At 34.7% G+C, this 19,459-nt stretch overlaps 1 protein-coding gene across 12 annotated transcripts in view; it reads left to right on the forward strand.

Moving 5' to 3' along the window:
• The window catches only part of MYCBP2 (MYC binding protein 2), a 175,435-nt gene that overhangs the window by 125,212 nt on the left and 30,764 nt on the right, over positions 1 to 19,459 (forward strand). For 6 of the 12 annotated variants that reach the window (XM_069008652.1, XM_069008625.1, XM_069008674.1 and 3 more), the window contains 5 exons: positions 616 to 690; positions 2,795 to 3,019; positions 3,930 to 4,062; positions 6,742 to 6,867; positions 10,201 to 10,362. In XM_069008652.1, coding sequence (XP_068864753.1) covers positions 616 to 690; positions 2,795 to 3,019; positions 3,930 to 4,062; positions 6,742 to 6,867; positions 10,201 to 10,362 — 721 coding nt within the window. The remainder of the gene's footprint in view (positions 1 to 615; positions 691 to 2,794; positions 3,020 to 3,929; positions 4,063 to 6,741; positions 6,868 to 10,200; positions 10,363 to 19,459) is intronic. The other 6 variants (XM_069008629.1, XM_069008667.1, XM_069008634.1 and 3 more) reach the window with 5 other exon arrangements.

The raw sequence follows: 19,459 nt of genomic DNA on the forward strand, positions 1-19,459 counted from the left end.
TACAGAACAAATGAAATCTTAGCAATTGTTCTCCATATAGCACTGAATTTTTTGGCTCTGGTAAAAAGTATGATTTTGATGTGCAAACTGGTGAAATCATTCTGTGAAGTGAACTGCTTTCAGCAACAGTGAGCTTAGCCCTTCTGCATCTCCTTGGTTCTGACTGGGTGACTAAAATTCCATGTGCACTTGTCCTGCGCTGGTTGAAATCATCTTTCAGAATAGGAGACTGTCTTGCTAGAAAACTGGTTTGTGATGGGACCAGCTACCGTTTCTTTGTAACAGAAATATGAGATTTCTCTGTGCATGAAGTCTCAAGCTTTGTAAGAGATGTCTGGCTCTTAATTTCAGTAAATGGCATGACACACTACATCCATTTTGAGCTTTTGACATATTAAACTGTTTCTGTGTAATGGATGATTTGCCATGGTGAGCAATGGACTCAGGTGACTTGTTTAGGAAAACATAACTTTCCCCTTTTGCAAAACATTCTACCAGTAAATTTACTTGAGGAGAAAGTTTGCGTTATAGTACCTTGAACTTCTTCCTCCAGTATTTCTTTGTTCCCATTTCTTTGTTGATATATGTCTTTTTTTTTCAAACTTTGTTGCTCAGAATGTCTTTAATGCTAGCCAAGGAGTAAGGGATTTGGACTTTTTTTCATGGACTTCCAAAGCTTTACCCCCTAAGGTGAGTTAAATTACAGGAACAGTCACACTGTATCTCGTGTTTTCAGAATGCACCTTATGACTCAACTTTATGCTAAATATTCTTTGAAGTCTGTTTTACTGTGAATTATTTTCATAGGAAATAGCAGATTTGCCTTCAGTGCTGTATCTGTGTCTCTCTAAAATGAGAAAAAATACCAGGGCAGATTATTGAATTTTTATTAATTCATGAGTAGCACTCTCCTTTTTTAACAAACCAAATTAGAAATTCAGAGAGGTGGTCTAGTAACATAACAAAGCCTTTCATTGTCCTTTAGTGCAGAATTTACTGGTAAAATTTTGCTATTGGAGGCTCCACATGAAGTTGCCGTATCTGATGAGATGATATTTGTATGAATAATGCCACAGATACTTAATAAATACTCTGCCCATTCTTAATTTTTTTTTTAATTATGTAGTTCTAGGAACAAGTTGTTATGTACAGTTAAGTTGTTTATATTGACTGTAGAAGTGTTTGTCTTAATATCAGTTCTGTAATGTTTTGAGGTGGATTTTTCTTGTATGAACTTTGTAATGAAGATGATATGTTGTACATTTTGTTTTAGAGATTTTAAAACTTGTTTGTCCACTGATTGTTTTTCCCCAGAATAGCAGACTTTGTTATATCAAGATCTAAACTATGTTTAAATTGTCTTTTTTTTTTTTTTCCTCAAACCAGTTTACCTCAGCTTGCATTAACTTGCTTTGTAAGTTACATATTTACATAACAGAATCATTTTTGTATAAAGGACTCTTGAAAAAACTGCTGTATTAGTCTGGACATAGTGCACAGACTTCCATACCTAAAAAAGCTGAAAGCATGATAATTAAAGAGATCAGAGGAAATTGCATGCATTTAAAAGGAGATAACATAAGCAGAAGTTTGGTTTAAATCTGACAAAAGAAAGTATTCTTTCTCACAGCAGGGAGTGAACTCCTGGAAGGTGTTTTTATGGGAAATTGTCAAGGCGGAAAGTATCAGCATATTCAGAAGAAATTAAATTTAGAGAAATCAGATTAATAAATAAACACTAAAGAAATTAGGGTGTACCCTCTAACATCCATAATAAAAAGGTTTTAAGTGCTGTTGGTATATAAGGGACAGACCACTAATAAACATTTTTATGCTGCTTCTAAAGAGCATCTCCTGTTGCTGAACACAGTAGACTGAATGAGGTGAACCACTGGCTTCATCCAGTAGGACATTATGTAGTTTGTAACTTTCAGATGTTCCTTTAAAAGCACCTATGACTTTCAGTATAATAAACTTGCTTCTCCTCCTCACTTGCATTCTTCTGAATTCAATGCACATCTGTTACTTCCATCCCTTGTATTTTTTTGTACAAAAACCTTTTAGTTAAGCTGTGGCTTGCTGAAAAATCTATGCTAATTTTTCTCTTCTTTTAGTAACTGCCACTTTTCTCAGTAAGAAAGTCAGTGTTTTCTTACTTCAGGTTTGGATATATATTTCATTGTCAAATAGTGTGAGGTGAAATAAATTTGCAGGCCCTCTTTATTGTCATTGTGGAAACAATAAATACACAGTAATACTTACATGTGCATTTAAAAGTCTGTGGTATTGCTGTTCCTCTTTGTCATAATTTTGCCTTAACTCTAAATTAACAATATATTCTAAATATGAAATCAAAAAAAGGATCATGTCGTATGGAGAGAGATAATACTCAAATTCCCTTTACATAGCCCCAGACTTTAACAAAATTTAACAAATACAGCAGGAGAAATGAATGTGTATCCTGAGAAATGTCAGCAAGGATGAAGTGGAAGCAGTTAGATTGAATAATTCGTATCTAATGTTAGATATGAGCTATTATTTTTTATATAAATGGTTACATTTATACCACTTTTGCTTTAGGAGTAATGTCAGGAGTAATTCAAATAATGTGCAATTTAGTAGTAGTTACTTGTTTAGCACTTCACACTAAAGTTAGCAATGTAACTAGGATCTCTTTTAGCTTTGAAATTTACCTTTTGTAGTCTTGAAATATTTCTTATCTCAGTAGTTTAAAGGTGGTATTAATAGGTTGTATTCTTTTCTGTTTTGCCTTTTTTTTTTTTTAATTTCTCAGGAATCTAGGTCTAATGCTGATGATTTTTTCAAAGACCTAAATTCACACTGCCCACAGGAAGCAGTGATGCAAGAACAAGACATGCCATTCCTTCGAGGTGGACCTGGAGTGTACAAGGTAGTGAAGACTGGCCCATCAGGTCACAACATCAGAAGCTGCCCTAACCTTAGAGGTATCCCAATTGGAATGTTAGTTCTGGGAAACAAAGTCAAGGCAGTGGGCGAGGTACGGATCCTTGTAGCTTCAGTTCATGTCTTCATAGATACCAGTATATAACAGTAGTAAACACAACAAAAGAATCTGCCTCTGTACAGGTTTGCTTTTCCCCTCCTCATGATAAATACTGACCTTTGAACTTGGTTTTTATTATAAGTACTAATGCAGTCATGTCTTTTGCCTTTTTGCACTGATTGGAATGATGTTAAAGTTGAACTGCAGTTACATGTGCTTGCTTATATATTTCTGTTACAGTATTCCTTACAAAACTGTGTTTCTTGATCTGCTTTTTTGTCATATTCTTTGAAAGAATTCGGTTTCATTGACAAAATGTTCTCCTAGGACTTAACCATTTAACAAATTCCTGTGTTTCTCTGTACTGACTGTATTAATTTGTTTAATTGCTGAGCTATTGTTACTGTTCTGGGTTGCCCAGTTGTGGTGTTTTTTGGCTAACAAGGGCTTAAGGATGAAGTGTGTCATGCTATTTCCTAAATATAATATCAGGAACAAAACTAATACTCACAAAAACCTTTCATTTATATCTTGGTATTATAATTCTACTGTTGCCACCATCGATTAGAAGGTATATCTTGGTGACTATTTCTCTCAAGTTTTTATTTAGGCTTATGTGGAATTTCTAAAGTTGTGGTGTTGGTGTTTTGCTTGTTCTGAACATAAATGGGTCTAAAATTTTTGGAATTATTCCTAAATGTAAATATGCCATAAATAGGTTTGGTACTTCAGTCTGCCTCAGCCTGTGGCCTTAATTTAAGAAACTTACTTTTTTTACCATTTACTTCATAATAGAAAGATTGGAATATAATGTGTTTTCCAGATACTATAAGTAGTTGCTGAATCATGCTACTGAATTATTTGAGAAGCCAATAAATTTTGCTTTTTTATGTGTGTGCATCAGGTGACTAATTCAGAAGGTACGTGGGTGCAAATGGATAAGAACAGCATGGTAGAGTTCTGTGAAAGTGATGAAGGCGAGGCATGGTCATTAGCTAGAGACAGAGGTGGAAACCAGTACCTCCGACATGAAGATGGCAAGTGGTTGTTTTGTTTTATATTTTTAAGTTAACTTTAGAAAAAAATAAGCAATCTAAACAGGAGAAATAAAGAAGGATCTGAGTTTTGAACAGGTATAACATTAGCTTATGCATTTTCATTTGAGTTATGTTGCACAGTCAGACTTTGCAAGTTGTTTATAAACATTCTTTAAATGACTTTTTAAAAGAACAGTTAAAACATTTCTGTATGATTTCTTCTGTACCAGTTACTGTTATGGAAAATAATTTTAACCATCTCTTTTCTTTTAGCTGTGGGGTTAATTTTTATGCATCTGTTTTCCAAAATGTGTCTACCTGAAAAGCTTTGACCTCAGCAGTCATATTCTGCTTGTGTTTTTAGGTCACACTTAATTGTCAGCCTCCTCTTGGTTCATTTTAAAAGACTCTTTGCCATTTTCTGGTTTTGACATTCGGTGCTGAAATTGATTTCACACATAGATTCTTAAAAATTATCATCATATTACTGTATTAGAACAAAGTAATTCCTTGCTAATACATAAGTATTTTCTGTAGACTGTTGCAGCTTGATTTTCAGGTATAAAACCTTCTGCAAAGAAAGGAAATAACAAAGGGCTTTTCATAAAATAGATGTGTTTACCTAATACTTCAAACACTTTTTTAGAAGTTATAGCTTTTCTATTTTTAGTTGTCTGATAATGTCAAGTTCTGAGGTGCTCGAAGAGCCCAAGTAGATTCTGGAAACTAAATGATTGTGAATTGGAACAGTACCTTATTGTTGGAAGGACATCTATTCAATAATAGGGATGATAAAGTCATTATTTTCTATTTTTATATGGGGTCGTTTGCTTTTCCAGTAGAAAATAATTTCTCTGAAAGTAATAAATTAAGCAGTGCAAAAATTTCCATTCCAGAGTGCTTATTTTGAGAAATACATTTAAGTAACTTGACAGAATCTTGCATTTTTAAGTAGTGTTTTCATCTTCAGTAATTGATCTATCACTTCATATTGTCTGAAATCTCTCAAAGTATATGTGTGCTTTAAGAAAGAATTCCCAAATCAGGAAGAATTTAAACAAGACCCTTGTTTGAAGGTGTGTCTTCATATTCTTGATACTTGTGCACTGTTACTGAAGGACATCTTCGTGTATATCATTGCTCTCACAGAAACACAGAAATGTGAGCTCCAGGCTTTGAGGACAAAACTCTGTAGTAGGATTTTTGCAATACAGCTCATAGGAATACCATCTTAGAAACTTCCTGATATGAATCCCATGCCTCAATATACCTGTTTTTAGTCTTTTCTAGATGAGTCTCTTTTTATGGGTAGGGTGAAGATGGATGTCTCTTGTGCATCTAGCTTAAGCAGTTATCAGTGCAGTTACTGAGATTTTACAATCTGGTTTATGTTCCTGGTCCACCTCAGTGCCGTGTCAAACTTAATGGGCTTAAGCTGTATCTGAAGTTTATTTTAAATGGGTTGTTTTTACTTGCCATGAAATTATTCAGAAATAATTTATCATCAGTTTCAATGCTTTAGCTAGGGGGAAATAATAAGGATCTGGAGGAGCTCCAGCTAGATTTGCAAGTGTATATTTTTTTATCCATAAATAGAACCATCCTTCACATTACATTCGTATTTTCATTATTTAATAAAATTATAATTAAATTCCCATAATTTTTGACAAGGCAAAAGTCATGCTAAATAGCTAGGTCTGTAGGGAGGTAAACGGTTAAAATACTACAGCAAGATCTAGAGTAGACTGTGATTGAGAAAATTCTAGATACTTTCTTTTATAAACTGAGTTTGAATTTCCAGCTTTCTCCCTCATAATTTTTTTTTTTCGCTTGAATATGCGTTATGTGAGGCTTGCACTCTGGAATGCAGTTTTGTCCTGAAATGTAATTTCTTAAAAATTACTTTTAGAAGACTTGTGATTTTTTTTATTATTATTTAATCCATGTTAATTTTAGTTCATTTACAAGAAAAAAAAATTTCAAGGTGCCAGATCAAGATTTAAACCTGCATTTAGGATATTTCTTCTAAATACTTTCTTATATATCATCAGCTGAAATGGTATTTTTTACCATGTTAAGTCAATAATTTCTCTGTAAATCTAAATAGTCAAGTGGATTCTGTCTCATTTATTTTAGTTCTACTGTTGTTCTAATATTATTAAATACTGTAGGTCAGTTTACATTGGAGGTTGCTTTAGTGTCATACAGAAAGCAAAATTATAGTACTCATTTACAGATACAAATAAATCTGTCACAAAAAATGTCTTGTGTCCCATGAACTATTGGGGGTAGCCACAATTAAATGTTTATTGGATCCGAGTTTGCTATTCTGAAGACTATCCTTTCTCCACCTTGCTTTGTCAAAGGGATTTTAACAATTGCCGTCCAAAGAATAAACACTGCTGAATGCGGTGATGTTACTGGAAAAAAACAAGTGTCATTAATGGCAAAGCTGGCAACAACTCTGTCAAACAAAAAGCAGTCGACATGGTATTAACTCCCCTGTCTTTATATTATTAGAGCATGAGCTCTGAAGAACAGATGTGGGGTTATTTGAAAATAATTTAGTAAAGAGGAAGAGTGCTATCAGTGGAAATAAATATCACTCTGTGACTCATCTTTCTAATGTAAGTCAGTTACTAAGGGGTCTAACGGTGAAGTGGTGTGGTTTTTTTACAGAGCAAGTCCTTCTAGATCAAAATGTGCAGACTCCTCCCCCAAGTCCTTTTTCAATACAAGCTTTCAGTAAGGGGACAAGCTGTAGTAATGGACAAGGGTTTGATTATGGCCTTGGAAATAACAAAGGTATGTTTTTACACTCATAATTTTTAAAACTATGTTTATCTTAACTTTGCTTATATTTTATTACTCATTTTCTGCTTTTTTAGGCACCACAGGTCTTCTCTAAAGTGGTAGTACATTGAATTGCAAAGCGTTAAAACTGCTTTTTCCTCTGCTTTAGTTTCACTCAGTCTAAGTATTCTGTATAAAAAGGATGATTGAAGATTTGGAAGTTACTTGTGGATTTCTATAGTGATAGGCACAAACCTGAAAAATACATACTTGTAAAACAAGATTAGAAAAGTATTTGATTTAGAAAGCGTGTGTTTTAAAAAGTCCAGAAACATTTTTCATCCGTCTTGGCAATTTAACTGCCTTTAATGGATTGACAAGATAAAACATGCCATTTAAAATTTGTTGTGAAATTTAAAAAAAAAAATTGTAAAACTGAAGTTACCTTTCAATCACATGGATACCAGTTACAACTGCTGGGTAATAAATAAAATCTAGTTAATTTTACTGATATAAAATAATTGTTTCTTTTAATCATAGTTTATTTTGTTGGCAAGATCTAAATACATATATAAAAGCCATCAAAATAAACTCAATCTGCATGTTTTCTGTTAATTTCTTGATTAGTTCTAGCAGATTTATTAATACAGAAGGGACTTTCATTGAGGCAGATGTTCTTGAAAAATATTCCTGAACCCTGGAGCTCTGTCATTGTATTCTTATATTGCTATACTCTATGCCACTACAAATAGGGGCCTGAGGTGTGTGCTATGTGATTTTTAACACCAGCATATATTTCTTTGTGGTCTCCTAAGTAAAATAACTTAAAACTTATTTTAAAGGAGAGAAGACTAGGAAAATAATTATTCCCTAAATAGTCTAGTCTGTTAATGTCACAACATGAAATAGTTTTATATCATTTTACAGAGGTTTACTGTGTAGAGAGTGGTTAATATGTGTCCATGCATTGTTATAGGAAACCCTCTTTTATGGACAAAGGCTGGATAAGTATTTTCCTTTTGTTTTACAGAGCCTTTTAAACCTTCTTTTCCCAGTTCATCCATACTCATTTCAGAGTAATGGTGGAATCACAAAAGTGGAAGTATTTAAGATGTGAGGCAGTATTACAGCTTGTCTCTCAATGTCAGTTGTGTAATAGTGCAAAAATATTATCTGCTCTTTTTTCTGCAGATACATATTAAGGCAACAATTTTTTTCTTCTGTTTTGTCCAAAGGTAAAATCTCAGAGATGAATATGCTATGTTAACAGGCATCCTGATTTCTGAAGACATTGTGATTTTCTTTACTATATCTTAGGCATTTTCAAAGGTGTTTCTTTGGGATAATAGTTACAGAAAGTTTGGAGGCTACTCCAGGCATTGAATTCCATACCATTTTGTATGCATTATTTTCTCAGCATACCCTGAAGTTGTGATGTTAAGTGTGAGTGAACAACTCAGCTACATGACTTTATTCATTCTGTGTACTCTATTTCCTTTTGAATTGCCCAGAAGTGGAGAGTTGTTGGCAACTATATTGAAAGATTAATGGTCTTACTTTCCCAAAAAGAGAATTCTTCAGCTGTACCATTACTTTATATGCAGTCTTTCTGTATTCTCAGGACTAAGAAGCTTTGAGATTTGTAAAAAATAAGAAATGGAAGGCACAAGCACAATCTCTTAGGGGAATTTCTAAATTAAGCACTTCTTTTGGAGGGGCTTGTTTGTTAAAAGTACTTCTATAGGGATGCCCCAGTACTGACGAAAATTCAGCCCCATCCAAGAGTGTTTCAAAATGACTGATCAAATGTAAAGATCCCCATAATAGGTCTGTGTTTACAGTATTATCTGCAAGACAGAAGACATGACTCCCACAATTAATCTGTTTGATTCAGTCTTCTCTCTTCCAGCTTTGTGTTACAGGCAAGTTTTTAATATTCCTCATGATTTGCCCTACCGACTGTATATTTGATTATTGTGGGCAGATGACTTTCAACCTCTTCTCAGATGTTCTCCCTTTAAAATAATTACTCATTTTAGGAATTAGGCATGTTGCATTTAAGAATAATAGCTTGTTGAACACGTAAATCACAGAATGGCTAGGGTTAGAAGGGACCTTAGCGATCATCTAGGTCCAAACCCCCCCTAAACCAGGTTGTTCAATCACTTCTAGGTTTTTAAGGTAGGAGTGATTCCTGCTGATGTACAGATTCCAGTAGTTTTTAGGTATGCTATGTCCAAAACAGTGAAATAAAATTGATTTATTGATTCCTGTAGATGATTATTTAGAAGGGCATTCCAGCTATTTTCTGGTATTTTTGTCTTATTTTTTAACTCAAATACCAAGAAAATAAATTAACTTAGGTGTTCTTATCAAACTACTGGGTTTGATACATCCACTGGTCTCTCTCTAATTCTTTAAAAAGACAGTTGATAATAATCCAAAAATGTTGTAAATTTTTGAGCTGCAAATTGTGTTAGCTGCTAATTTTTTTTACTAGGTTTTCTACAATGCTGTCAAAATTACAGGAATTTGCAGAATAAAGTGACACTGTTATGATTTGCCTGGTGATGGTTCAAATCTGAGATGCTCTCAAATTCATGGTGTCTCCTACCTCATTTTACTAAGTATACTTCAAGTTACAACATGGTGTGGCCTTCTTACTGAGGCGTCATGTATTTCTAATGCTTACAGAGAGTTTTTTGAAAATTGGCATTCAGAAATTAAAACTCTTGTTTTTAACATGCTAGTTTTTTGAAGGCTTCATTTGCCTCGCAACAAATGTAGGTAGTTCTTCAGAAAACCAGTTCCAGTTCTTTTATGGTACTTAGGGGTTTTTTAAATTACCTTCAATTTGACCTCAAAAAGCAGCTTTGACAGAATACTTTCAAAAATATTTGCAAAAATGAGCAAATATTTACCAAAACACTGGCACAGAAATACATTTGCCAAAGGCTAATTACATGTTAGCTTTCCCCTTTCATCAGTTTTTCTAATCTTTTTTCTGCATGTACTGTTGCATGTGTGTATTATTGTAAATGCTAGGGATTTCTGGTTTTTTCTTTGGCTGCTGTTCATTTTTTAGCAAGGCAAATATAAATCTCTATTTTGAAATGTTTAAAATAATTGCAGTAGAATATCCATGATCCTTTAAAAACAGTAACTTTATTGCCATGCGTGAAGTGACATTTTTATGTTTAGCCACAACCAGAGTTGAATGTGGCTAAATGAGATTTATGAGCTTTTCTCTATTATCATCATTTAAACTTTGAGTACCAATTTACTCTGCCTTTCTGGAGAATGACAGGTAACAGGTTGTAGTTTTGACTGTTTTGCCCACTACAGGTGACCAACTGAGTGCCATACTGAATTCCATTCAGTCACGGCCAAATCTCCCAGCTCCTTCCATCTTTGATCAAGCTGCAAAACCTCCCTCTTCCCTTGTCCACAGTCCATTTGTGTTCGGACAGCCCCTTTCCTTCCAGCAGCCTCAGCCACAGCTTCAGAGTAAGTTTGTCAGCCTTACCTGCCTCATCAGTCCGTTTCTGCAGCTTTGACATTGCTGTTCTCAGTTGCTTACCAGCTACTAATCATCCCACAGTGCACCTTTCTGGTTTTGTTTTTTTAAGTTTTTCATGATTCAGAAGCATGTGAGGTAATGCTCCCAAAGAAGTATACTTGTTCAACTTTAATTTTTATATTGACAATATTTTGGTTTTGTACGTGTTCTGCACTGTAGACAAGTCATGAAAGTGCACTTCCAATATTTCATGCAACTCTGGTTTGTAATTAAGGTAAATATTTCATATAGTAAAAACTGTTGATAATTCTTTTAAGATCAAAAATGCACTGCACTAAGTTCATAGGTATTAACTTGTCTTACCTCCTAAACTCCTATTTCTGTCATTGCTCCTAACTTTAGGGATGTAGCTGGACAGTGGGAACAACTTGGCACTACTCATAAGAAATGTTTTGTTAGTTTTCTGTTGGGTGCTCATAGGATTGGCATGGACATGAAAGTTTGCTCCTTGAGGTGAATACCAGCTAACCTGATTACTAATGGGAGGACAGGAAACTGTTTTGGTTTTGATTAATGAAAATGAAAGCTCAGCATTCATGATGGATAACTGATACTGCACTAAATTCTCTCTTACATGCAGAACAGTTATAGCACAGGTCACAGGAATACTATTGAAATGACAGGGAAATCCTTCATGTGAGAGCTAGATTAAAATTTCTAATCCACTTCTACAAGGACTGTCAGAAATATTCTGTGATCTTCCATAGTTTTGCTGGACTTATATTGCCTTCCTAAAAGCAGAATATTCCAAAACCTACTCAGATAAAACAGCTGATTGCAATGGCATCAGTGCACACTCATTGAGAATTTGTCAAACATTCTTTCTTTCCCATCACTTTTAGGTTTTTTTTCTCTTGTTCAGAGAGGTAAAGTCAGTTATTCAGCTTTGCATCACAAATTAACATAATTGTCTTATTTCACATTTCAGATGATTTGTCCTTTAGCATTTAGACCTATATTGTATAAAGACAAATAGAGCATTTTTGACTGCCCAACAAGATCTTGCTCAATAGATTTCTCTAAGAGATATAGATAAACTGCACTGAGCAAGCTGCGGCCATGTTTTGTGTTTTAATAAGGATCCAATTCAAACAGAAGCTCTTTTTTGTCAGGTATTGGGGGAGCTCTGGTGGTCTACCAAATTAAAAAATGATGAAACTAGAAAAATGCTTCAAATTTATGTCTGATTTGGGATCTTGGCTTAGTATAAGTTCTCAATCAATTTGGTTATTTGCCCTTTCAGAAGGGCAGAAATTGTGGACCTGAACTGGTAATGCTGGTGCACTGACTGTGATTTGATACAAGGACGTTTTTTTCAAAAAGTTTATTATCCATTGTCAGGTTTAATGCAGATAATGTAAATTACTCACAAAGGAGAGAAATAGTAACATTTTTCTTTTCACAAAATTTAAAAATAATATGGGAGAAAATTTCCTGTTTAAACTTCCTTGGACTATTGCAAACTTGTTAATCCTCCATTTGCAAGTTTATCCAAATTTAGCATATTGTCAGGGAGGCCTGTAAGAGTGTATCCATATACTTGTTCATTTAATAGTCTGATGCAGTTAAAATAGAACAGTAACAGGAACTCACTTTAAGCATGCAATTTTAATTCATTATTTCTAAATCACTTTATAACCTCCTGTTACCAAACATGTAATTAAAACTTAAATCCATTAAGTAACATATCCTAAGAGTCCATATTAAGTCAATTAAAGTTTTGCCCTAGACATGCTGAGTTTGTTTTAAATTATGTGCTCCATCTGTAAGTGCTTCCTGCAGTAAAGTTAGATTTTAAACTTAAAATGAATGTTTATAGACAATATACTGTTATATTAAATGGACTAATGATAGTCTAATAGTTGAAAGAAGTTGTGCCAGCCTAGATTTCCGTGTCTTCAGAGGTTATATTGCTAAATACCAATCTTGATTGCAAGTCAGCCTAAATAGTTCAGTCTACTATTGGCATTTTCTGTTCTTCCTCAGATATCTCTACCTCTGGGGAGAAATTTGGTTTGGAAGCGTAATTCTGAGAAAAGTTAGGATCTTGCTGAATGCCCTCTAGAATTACTTCCTTAATTTAAATTTTTATAATAGGAAGGAAAATGTTGATCTGATACAAACATACCTTGTGTTGGTGACAGATTATAGTTTTCCTTAGAAGTGTTTGTAGGTAGCTGGTTTTTTAGGAGGTTTTTCTGTCCTTGAGGTTTGTTTGCAAATTCATTTAAGGAAGAGGGAAAGGGCTTGTCACAACCTTTTATCCTCCAGCACAGCGTCTGGTTATTTTTTTTCAGAAATACTACAGTTTGGGACAGTTGCTTCCTGAGATACAATGCTTGAAGAAATAAAAAGTGTCTCTATTTTTCCTTTCACATCATAAATAAGTAACGACAATGCTCAAAGAATTTGTTGCAGAAGGGATATTATAAAAATCAAAAGGGAAACTCTGTTACTCAGTTTTGTGTCACTTGCTATAACTCTGGGAAGGGATGATTTTTCTTTCCTGCTTAATTCCTTGGCTAATTTTCAGACATGGTTGTACAAGAGAGTTTTGTTTTTCCCAGGGACAGATAAAATTAAGGTACTCTTGCCATTTATTTTAATTCTTTGTCAGTCTTGTATGCAACTAAAAGTTCAGAAAAGGTAGAAGAGCTGGCAAAACCTACATGGAGTGCAAGAACATCTGTATTGACTTGGAGCCGTAGCAAGAATTTTTTTTCCATTAAGATCACAAGTTTATGTATGTTTCTTCCTTGAGTATTTGACCAAAACAGGCTGCAATTACTGCAACCTGCTTATGCTTACTTCTGAGAAGTTTGTAAAATCATCAGTAACAGATTTGCTTGTAACTGCAACCTCCCATAGCCACAAGATCATTACTGGTTGCTTGATTTGTCAATGAACTTTGTTAAAAGCATAGAAGACTCAAATTTCTGTTTGAGTTCTGAGTGTAGGGGAAGTGTGGAAGCCTAGAGGGTCATGGAAGATGTTGTTTCTCAGCCTTCAGCAATATGTGCTGGGTCATAAATCTCCTTAGATGTGGCAAGTGTGCGTAACAGGATCTTGGCATGCTCTCCCAGCATCAGTTGCCAAAATCTGACGATTGGCTGTTGACCTCTGAAGTTGAGGAGGGAAGTGTGAGACTTTGCAGTCACCAGTATTAGACCTTTATGCCATGTTCCCTCACACTTGAGCTGAAACTGTAAATGAGGAACGGGTTTCTGGGCTGAAAAAGCTTTGGACCCTTGTAACTTCTGGTATGTTCACCCTCTTCCAGTGCAGCCCTGGCAGCTTGCTTGAGGTACTGCTTCCTGGTGCAGGCAGAAGCTGCAGTGCTGAGGTGTCGTTCGATACAGTGTCCTGTCGGGCTGCTTCCTTTCCAATCCATGCTGCCAGAGCTGAAGTCCAACCATCCATCCAGGAGTTCCTTGATACATCCCTTGTTGTGCAATCAGTTTCTTTTTGGTTTTGTTCCTTTCCCATCTAGGTGCTGGTTAAATTGCACTTAAAACCACAGTGCTTCTCTGTGCATTTTCTAAAATTGTAGAGGGGGCACAAAAGACCAGTGCCCATATGGAGCACATAACCTTTCTTGGTAGTGTTTCAGTAAAATGCAGGGAGAGAATCTTCTCAACCAGGCAATGGTGATCTCTTTTGTGTTGTGCTGAAATGACTTAATCATCAGTTAAACCAATGAGAACTGCTCTGGCTGTTTTTTCAGATGCTGCATATTGCCAAAGCATCATTCCTAAACATTTGAGCTAAATTAAATGGTCTCATAACCTAGACTTTCCAGATTCTATAGGCAAGGATACATATGAACATACATTTGTCCAGGTCAACCCAAAACCATCCTTGGGGGGCTGGTATGGTAAAGGTTGGAGGAAGAGTAGAAACTGTGTCAAGTGTTTTTTTTAGAAATAGTTTTCTTATCACATCTTCAAAAGTTGTAGTTACAAATTAGAAAACATAGAATTCTTTTTTTTATCTACTCTTCCAGCACAGGAATGATTCTTTCAGTTAGTAAACTTAAGTGGCTCAAGCATTGGTGTTCCAAACCCCACCTTCGGTATAGAATATTGCTAATATTTTTCTTACGATACCGTAGTTCAGCTTTTGCTTTCATTCATTCAATCATTCCCCTACTTCAACTGTATCAAATACTTTTCTCTCTTTTTAATATTCAGACTTTTTTTTTCTTCAGTGCATTCTGGCATTCATGGAAAAATAATTTTTAGAAAGTCTTAGTCCTGCTGTCAGTATGACATTTGGCATTTTCAGGATGTGAAAAGAGATAAATTGATTGCAGTGCTTGAGGAAATGCAACTAACAGCTGTACTGTAGCTTCTGTGTCAGAAAAAGTGAATGAAAGAATACATTGTTTTTGAAGAGGCATCCATTGCTTAGGCAACACAGCAAAGGCAGGTCAGTGCTTTCCTTCATCATGATGCAGAAAAGCAGTGGCATTTCAGAAGAAACTTGATCTTAACTCCATTTTCCAGTGACATCTTGCATGTTTGTTACAGCGTTTGTTTAAAGAAAACTCACATGAACCAGTTAGTGGTATGTCTTGCTTCCTAGATTTCCTCAGATGAAGTAGGTCCAGCTGTTAAAAAAACTGCATCCTGCCACAGAAATTGAATTGCCTCTACTGTCTCCATATTGTGTAGCTTTTCAAGCTGGAGCTGTTTCCATGTTGAAGGAAAGAGCATTACTAAAGGAACACTGTCACATTTGAATGGCTCATGAGACAGGCCTTGCCTGCCTTGTATTTCAAGTCTTTGTAGTCTTTGAGGATGTTTCAAAAAGAGGGAGTCCCAATGAAAATGTTGGTCCCTGAGGCTAACCAGTTATCCTGGGTACATGTAGATTGTCATTCTCTTCAACCCACAGTCGCCTTGAAATGTAATAGTAGTAGTACATTGGTCTACACTAGATTACAACATTATAAAATGTAAGTATTCTCAGACACAGAGTGAAAGAATGAAGTATAAAAGTGCATTCATGAAAGTGGATTTAGTAAAGATTTTCTTTTAATTATTCATAGAGTGGGATGCTAGTGTATTGAATTGACATTTTTAGGTTTGCCTCTACTGCTATTTTGTGCTCCTAATGTTTGTCTGCCTTTTACCTTTAAAAATTGACAGTGACATCCTGTTACTCAGAAGGTATATAGTTACTATTGGATCTGTCCAAATCATTTGTAGGTATCAGCAGTAGGTAATACTGGTGTTAATGCTGTGTTGAGAACGTAAAGATTAGTTTCTTTTTTTAAAGAATTAAATTGTTACTTCAAATATATGAATACCTTCTCATTGTAGAGTCTCTAAAACCATAGCTCATTGCATAAGATATCAGGGTTAGTATGTTCATGTGCACAAGTTAGTAAATGTAGTACCAGAACAAAACGATGTCTTAGTTAGTGAAGGAATTGAAATTACATATTTTCAATACAACTGCCTTACTCAGTTTGTACGAAAGGGTGTATCTAAAACAGAGTGTCTTCTAACATACACATTTTCTTTACAATTATTACTTCAGTAAGACTTTTACCTTTCTTTTTTCCAAAGCAAGGAATAGGAATTAGAATTAAAACCAGAAAAAAGTAGAAAAAATAGAAAAATAAAATGGTAGACTGAAACAAAAAGTCCCTATTATTTTTCTCCAAGTTTCATTGTTGTAGAGCTGTACTTCTAACAGATTTGGTGTCAGTAGGCTCTACTGAAATTATCTTGGATGACATCAGAATTTTTCTTAAGTCAAAATTTAAGAGCTGATACAGATCTTTTTTCATGTATGTACTGTTGATACTCATCTACTGCTAGTTATGTCTCTTGTATTGAGGAGCTCCACACTACGTAAGTGAAGTTTTTTAAAACATGACTTTATTGAGGTGCAATCACTTTTGAAAACAGAGGGTTTTGATGTGTTTTAATTTTTTTTTTTTTTCATTCTTTCTGGTGATTAACGAGACTCCAACACAAATTTTTAGATGTTCTCTACCTGCCACAAAAGAATGTGTAAATTGATCACCTGGAAGGCCATATGGAAGTTCTAAATAATCAGTCACAGAACTTACAGATTAAATGTTAACATTTCAAACCCAGGTTCAGTTCAAAGCTAGACACTGCTGGTTTTTGTAATAAACTGTAAATCTCATCAGCTAGCCCCCATATATTGCACTTTTAGAGCCTAGAAACTAATACTGAAATCACAGCATTTTTAGATCAAGGAAGCTGATCTGCTGCGTTCTATTACAAACTACTGTAATTTAAAACTAATGTAGGAATCTAAACACTGAATTCAGAATATGTAACAAAGAAGATGCGTATCATTTGAAATGCTTGTTTTTATCTTTGCTGCTTTTCCATTGAATATGTGCTGCTTCTGTGCAACTGTTTTCCACTGTAGAAACTCCATCCTGCTGCCTTGCTTCTCGTGAGCGTATTTACAAAACTAGTGATGTAGCTGGGCCTGCCTCTGCTATTTCATCTCTCTCTCACAAACTGAAGGGTGGGTATGCATGCCAACATAGCAAGGTTATTCAGATTTTTTTACCTGCAAAATGTTTTGGGTTTGGTTTTTTTCTCCTTCCATTCATTTTCATTTCATTCATGTAATAAAATAATGTTTTGAAAGCGAATGTTCAGGTTTGGTATTTGTTGGGAGCTCATCTGATGTAATCATTCAGTGTTGCCTTCCTGAGTTGCAGCAATTCCATGATACACAATCTAGCTGTCCCTGCTTTGCAAACAGGAAAGTGACTGTTAATTGAATTACACCTGTTCTCAAACAATAGGCAAAAGAAGTATGTAAGAAGAAACAGGAAAGAAAATCTGGGATTTTTTTGCTTACAGACAAAGAAGCTTGCTATATTATGTGGTTTTTCCTTTGGGAGATTTTTCTTTTTGTGCTGACACCCTAGAATGCTAATTAGGATTATTTACCTGTATATGTGCAAATCCAAACCTTTGGATTTTTTGAAAAACAAGATACTTTTTGTTGCTGGAAGCTGCTTTTAGGCTATACTGTTCGTAAGCAGTTTTGTTCTGGATTGTTTTCCTCATTGGTATTTACTAATCGTTCATGTACTTTAAATCTGATGCTTTGCTGAATGGCTTGAAGTGTTCTATGTCCTCTAAAATGATTGTCATGTTTTCACTTTTCTTTTTTATGAGGCATTCTGTAAAAGTTTCTATCTGAAGTATTTTCTCATCTGGAAGACCTTAAATTAATCTTTTCATTTGTTTCTGGGAAAAATGTGTATATGAGTAATTCCAATTTGCATTTCAGAATTAATCTGTCACAAAATAAGCATCTCAAAATAGCTCGTCAGTAAAAATGGTGAATAACTAAGCTGGCGTGGTTCGAATGCTTGGACTGATACTTTAGAAACTTCTTTGTTTTTTCTTTTAGCAAGAACAGTCATTTTATAAACCACAGTGTACCATGTTATTTCTTGCCTTCCTATTCCATCTTCCCTCTGCAAGTGAAAAACAATTACAGAACTCATAAGAAAAAAGAATAGACAGGCTAGACTCTCGAAATTGATTAGGTTGATAAATATTTGAGATATTTGCATTATATTCTACTGTTTACATTTGATGTCTTACTCCTGAATATAGACACAATATTTCTTTTCTGCTCAGAAAAGTATGAACTTCTGCCATGTCTTGGGAAAGCAGGAGAGTATCCTAACCCTTAAGCTTGTTAAATATTCCAGTAATTACCTTCACTTTTTCCTGTTGTTGTTCATTTTATTGTAAGATGTTTAAATATGGAAATAGCAAAATAACACTATTTTTGTAACCTGAGGAAGCATCTGGGTTGCTAAATTTTGCTCAAAATTTTTTTTTTTTTTTTTTTTTTTTTTTTTTTTTTATCCTGTGAAATAATAGTAGGAACAAATTGCATCTATATGTTTTGTAGCATAGGGATAAGGGTTTGTGACTGAGAACTGCAAGAAGTTGCTTCAGATCCCATAATGCATAAGAAAGTAAACACTGATTTCACAGCTTCTAATATTTAAGGTACTAGATAAAAGGTGATGTCTATCCTGTTCCCATTAGAAATCAAGACCTGAATTTGCAAATGTTCTCTGATTAATTGAAGATTTATTTTTTAACAAATAATTGCTTTTGCAAAAATGTGCCCAGACAAGTGCAAGCAAATTTTTAATATCTAGAAAAGTAAAATATTCCTAAGTACTGTGTCCTCATTATGCAGGTCGTACTAGGGAAACACTTCGTGTTTAATTAGTGAAAACCCACCCAAATCAGAAGGCTTTTAACTCAGGGTTCAAGATTTTGCAGTGTAAGGATTTATGGAGGGACAGCTGTATTAAATTCTGCATTGCTTACCAGTAATTTCCATATTGCTTGAATTAATTTTCAAAATACCATTCTGGAAGGGAAACTTGATTGACAGAGGTATTAGAGGCAGATTGCCTTAGTAAGATACTTTTTGCATATCATTGTTTTGGATGTACTTTGTAGTAAACTACCTGTAGTTCTTACAGCTCTGTAGATTAATAGATGTACAAAGTCAATGTGCATAGGAACAATAAATTAGTGCATCAAAGTAAGAGGACATCACTGACCAGAGTTGACCATTTAACTTAGAGGTTGAAAAAAGTTGGTTTGTTGTTTTGGGAGGAGTTTAAAGTGTTGTGGTAGCAGAACATGGGTAGATTGTGGTCTTAAAAAGTAGATTCCTCAGATTATCAATTTGAGTAGTTTTGAGCACATTTGCAAGCCTCTTGCCCAATTTGCCTTATTAACAGTGTTTACTTCCTACAATTTCTAACGTTTGAGCGTTAAAGGAAATAAATTTAGCCATACATTTGATCTCTGTGCAAGTCTTCTCTTGCAGTCAGCCTGTCACTTGTTGAGATAATAGATAAATAGTCCCTGGTTTCTGTTGCAACTGTGGTAAACTTAGTTAACTCTTGGAATCTTGCCTAAGGATGTAAATTGCGCTTCCTTTACTGGTGTTTTGTAGAAAGAGTGACCTGTGCCTTTT

The sequence above is a fragment of the Aphelocoma coerulescens genome, chromosome 1 (assembly GCF_041296385.1).
Source record: "Aphelocoma coerulescens isolate FSJ_1873_10779 chromosome 1, UR_Acoe_1.0, whole genome shotgun sequence".
Lineage (NCBI taxonomy): Eukaryota > Metazoa > Chordata > Aves > Passeriformes > Corvidae > Aphelocoma > Aphelocoma coerulescens.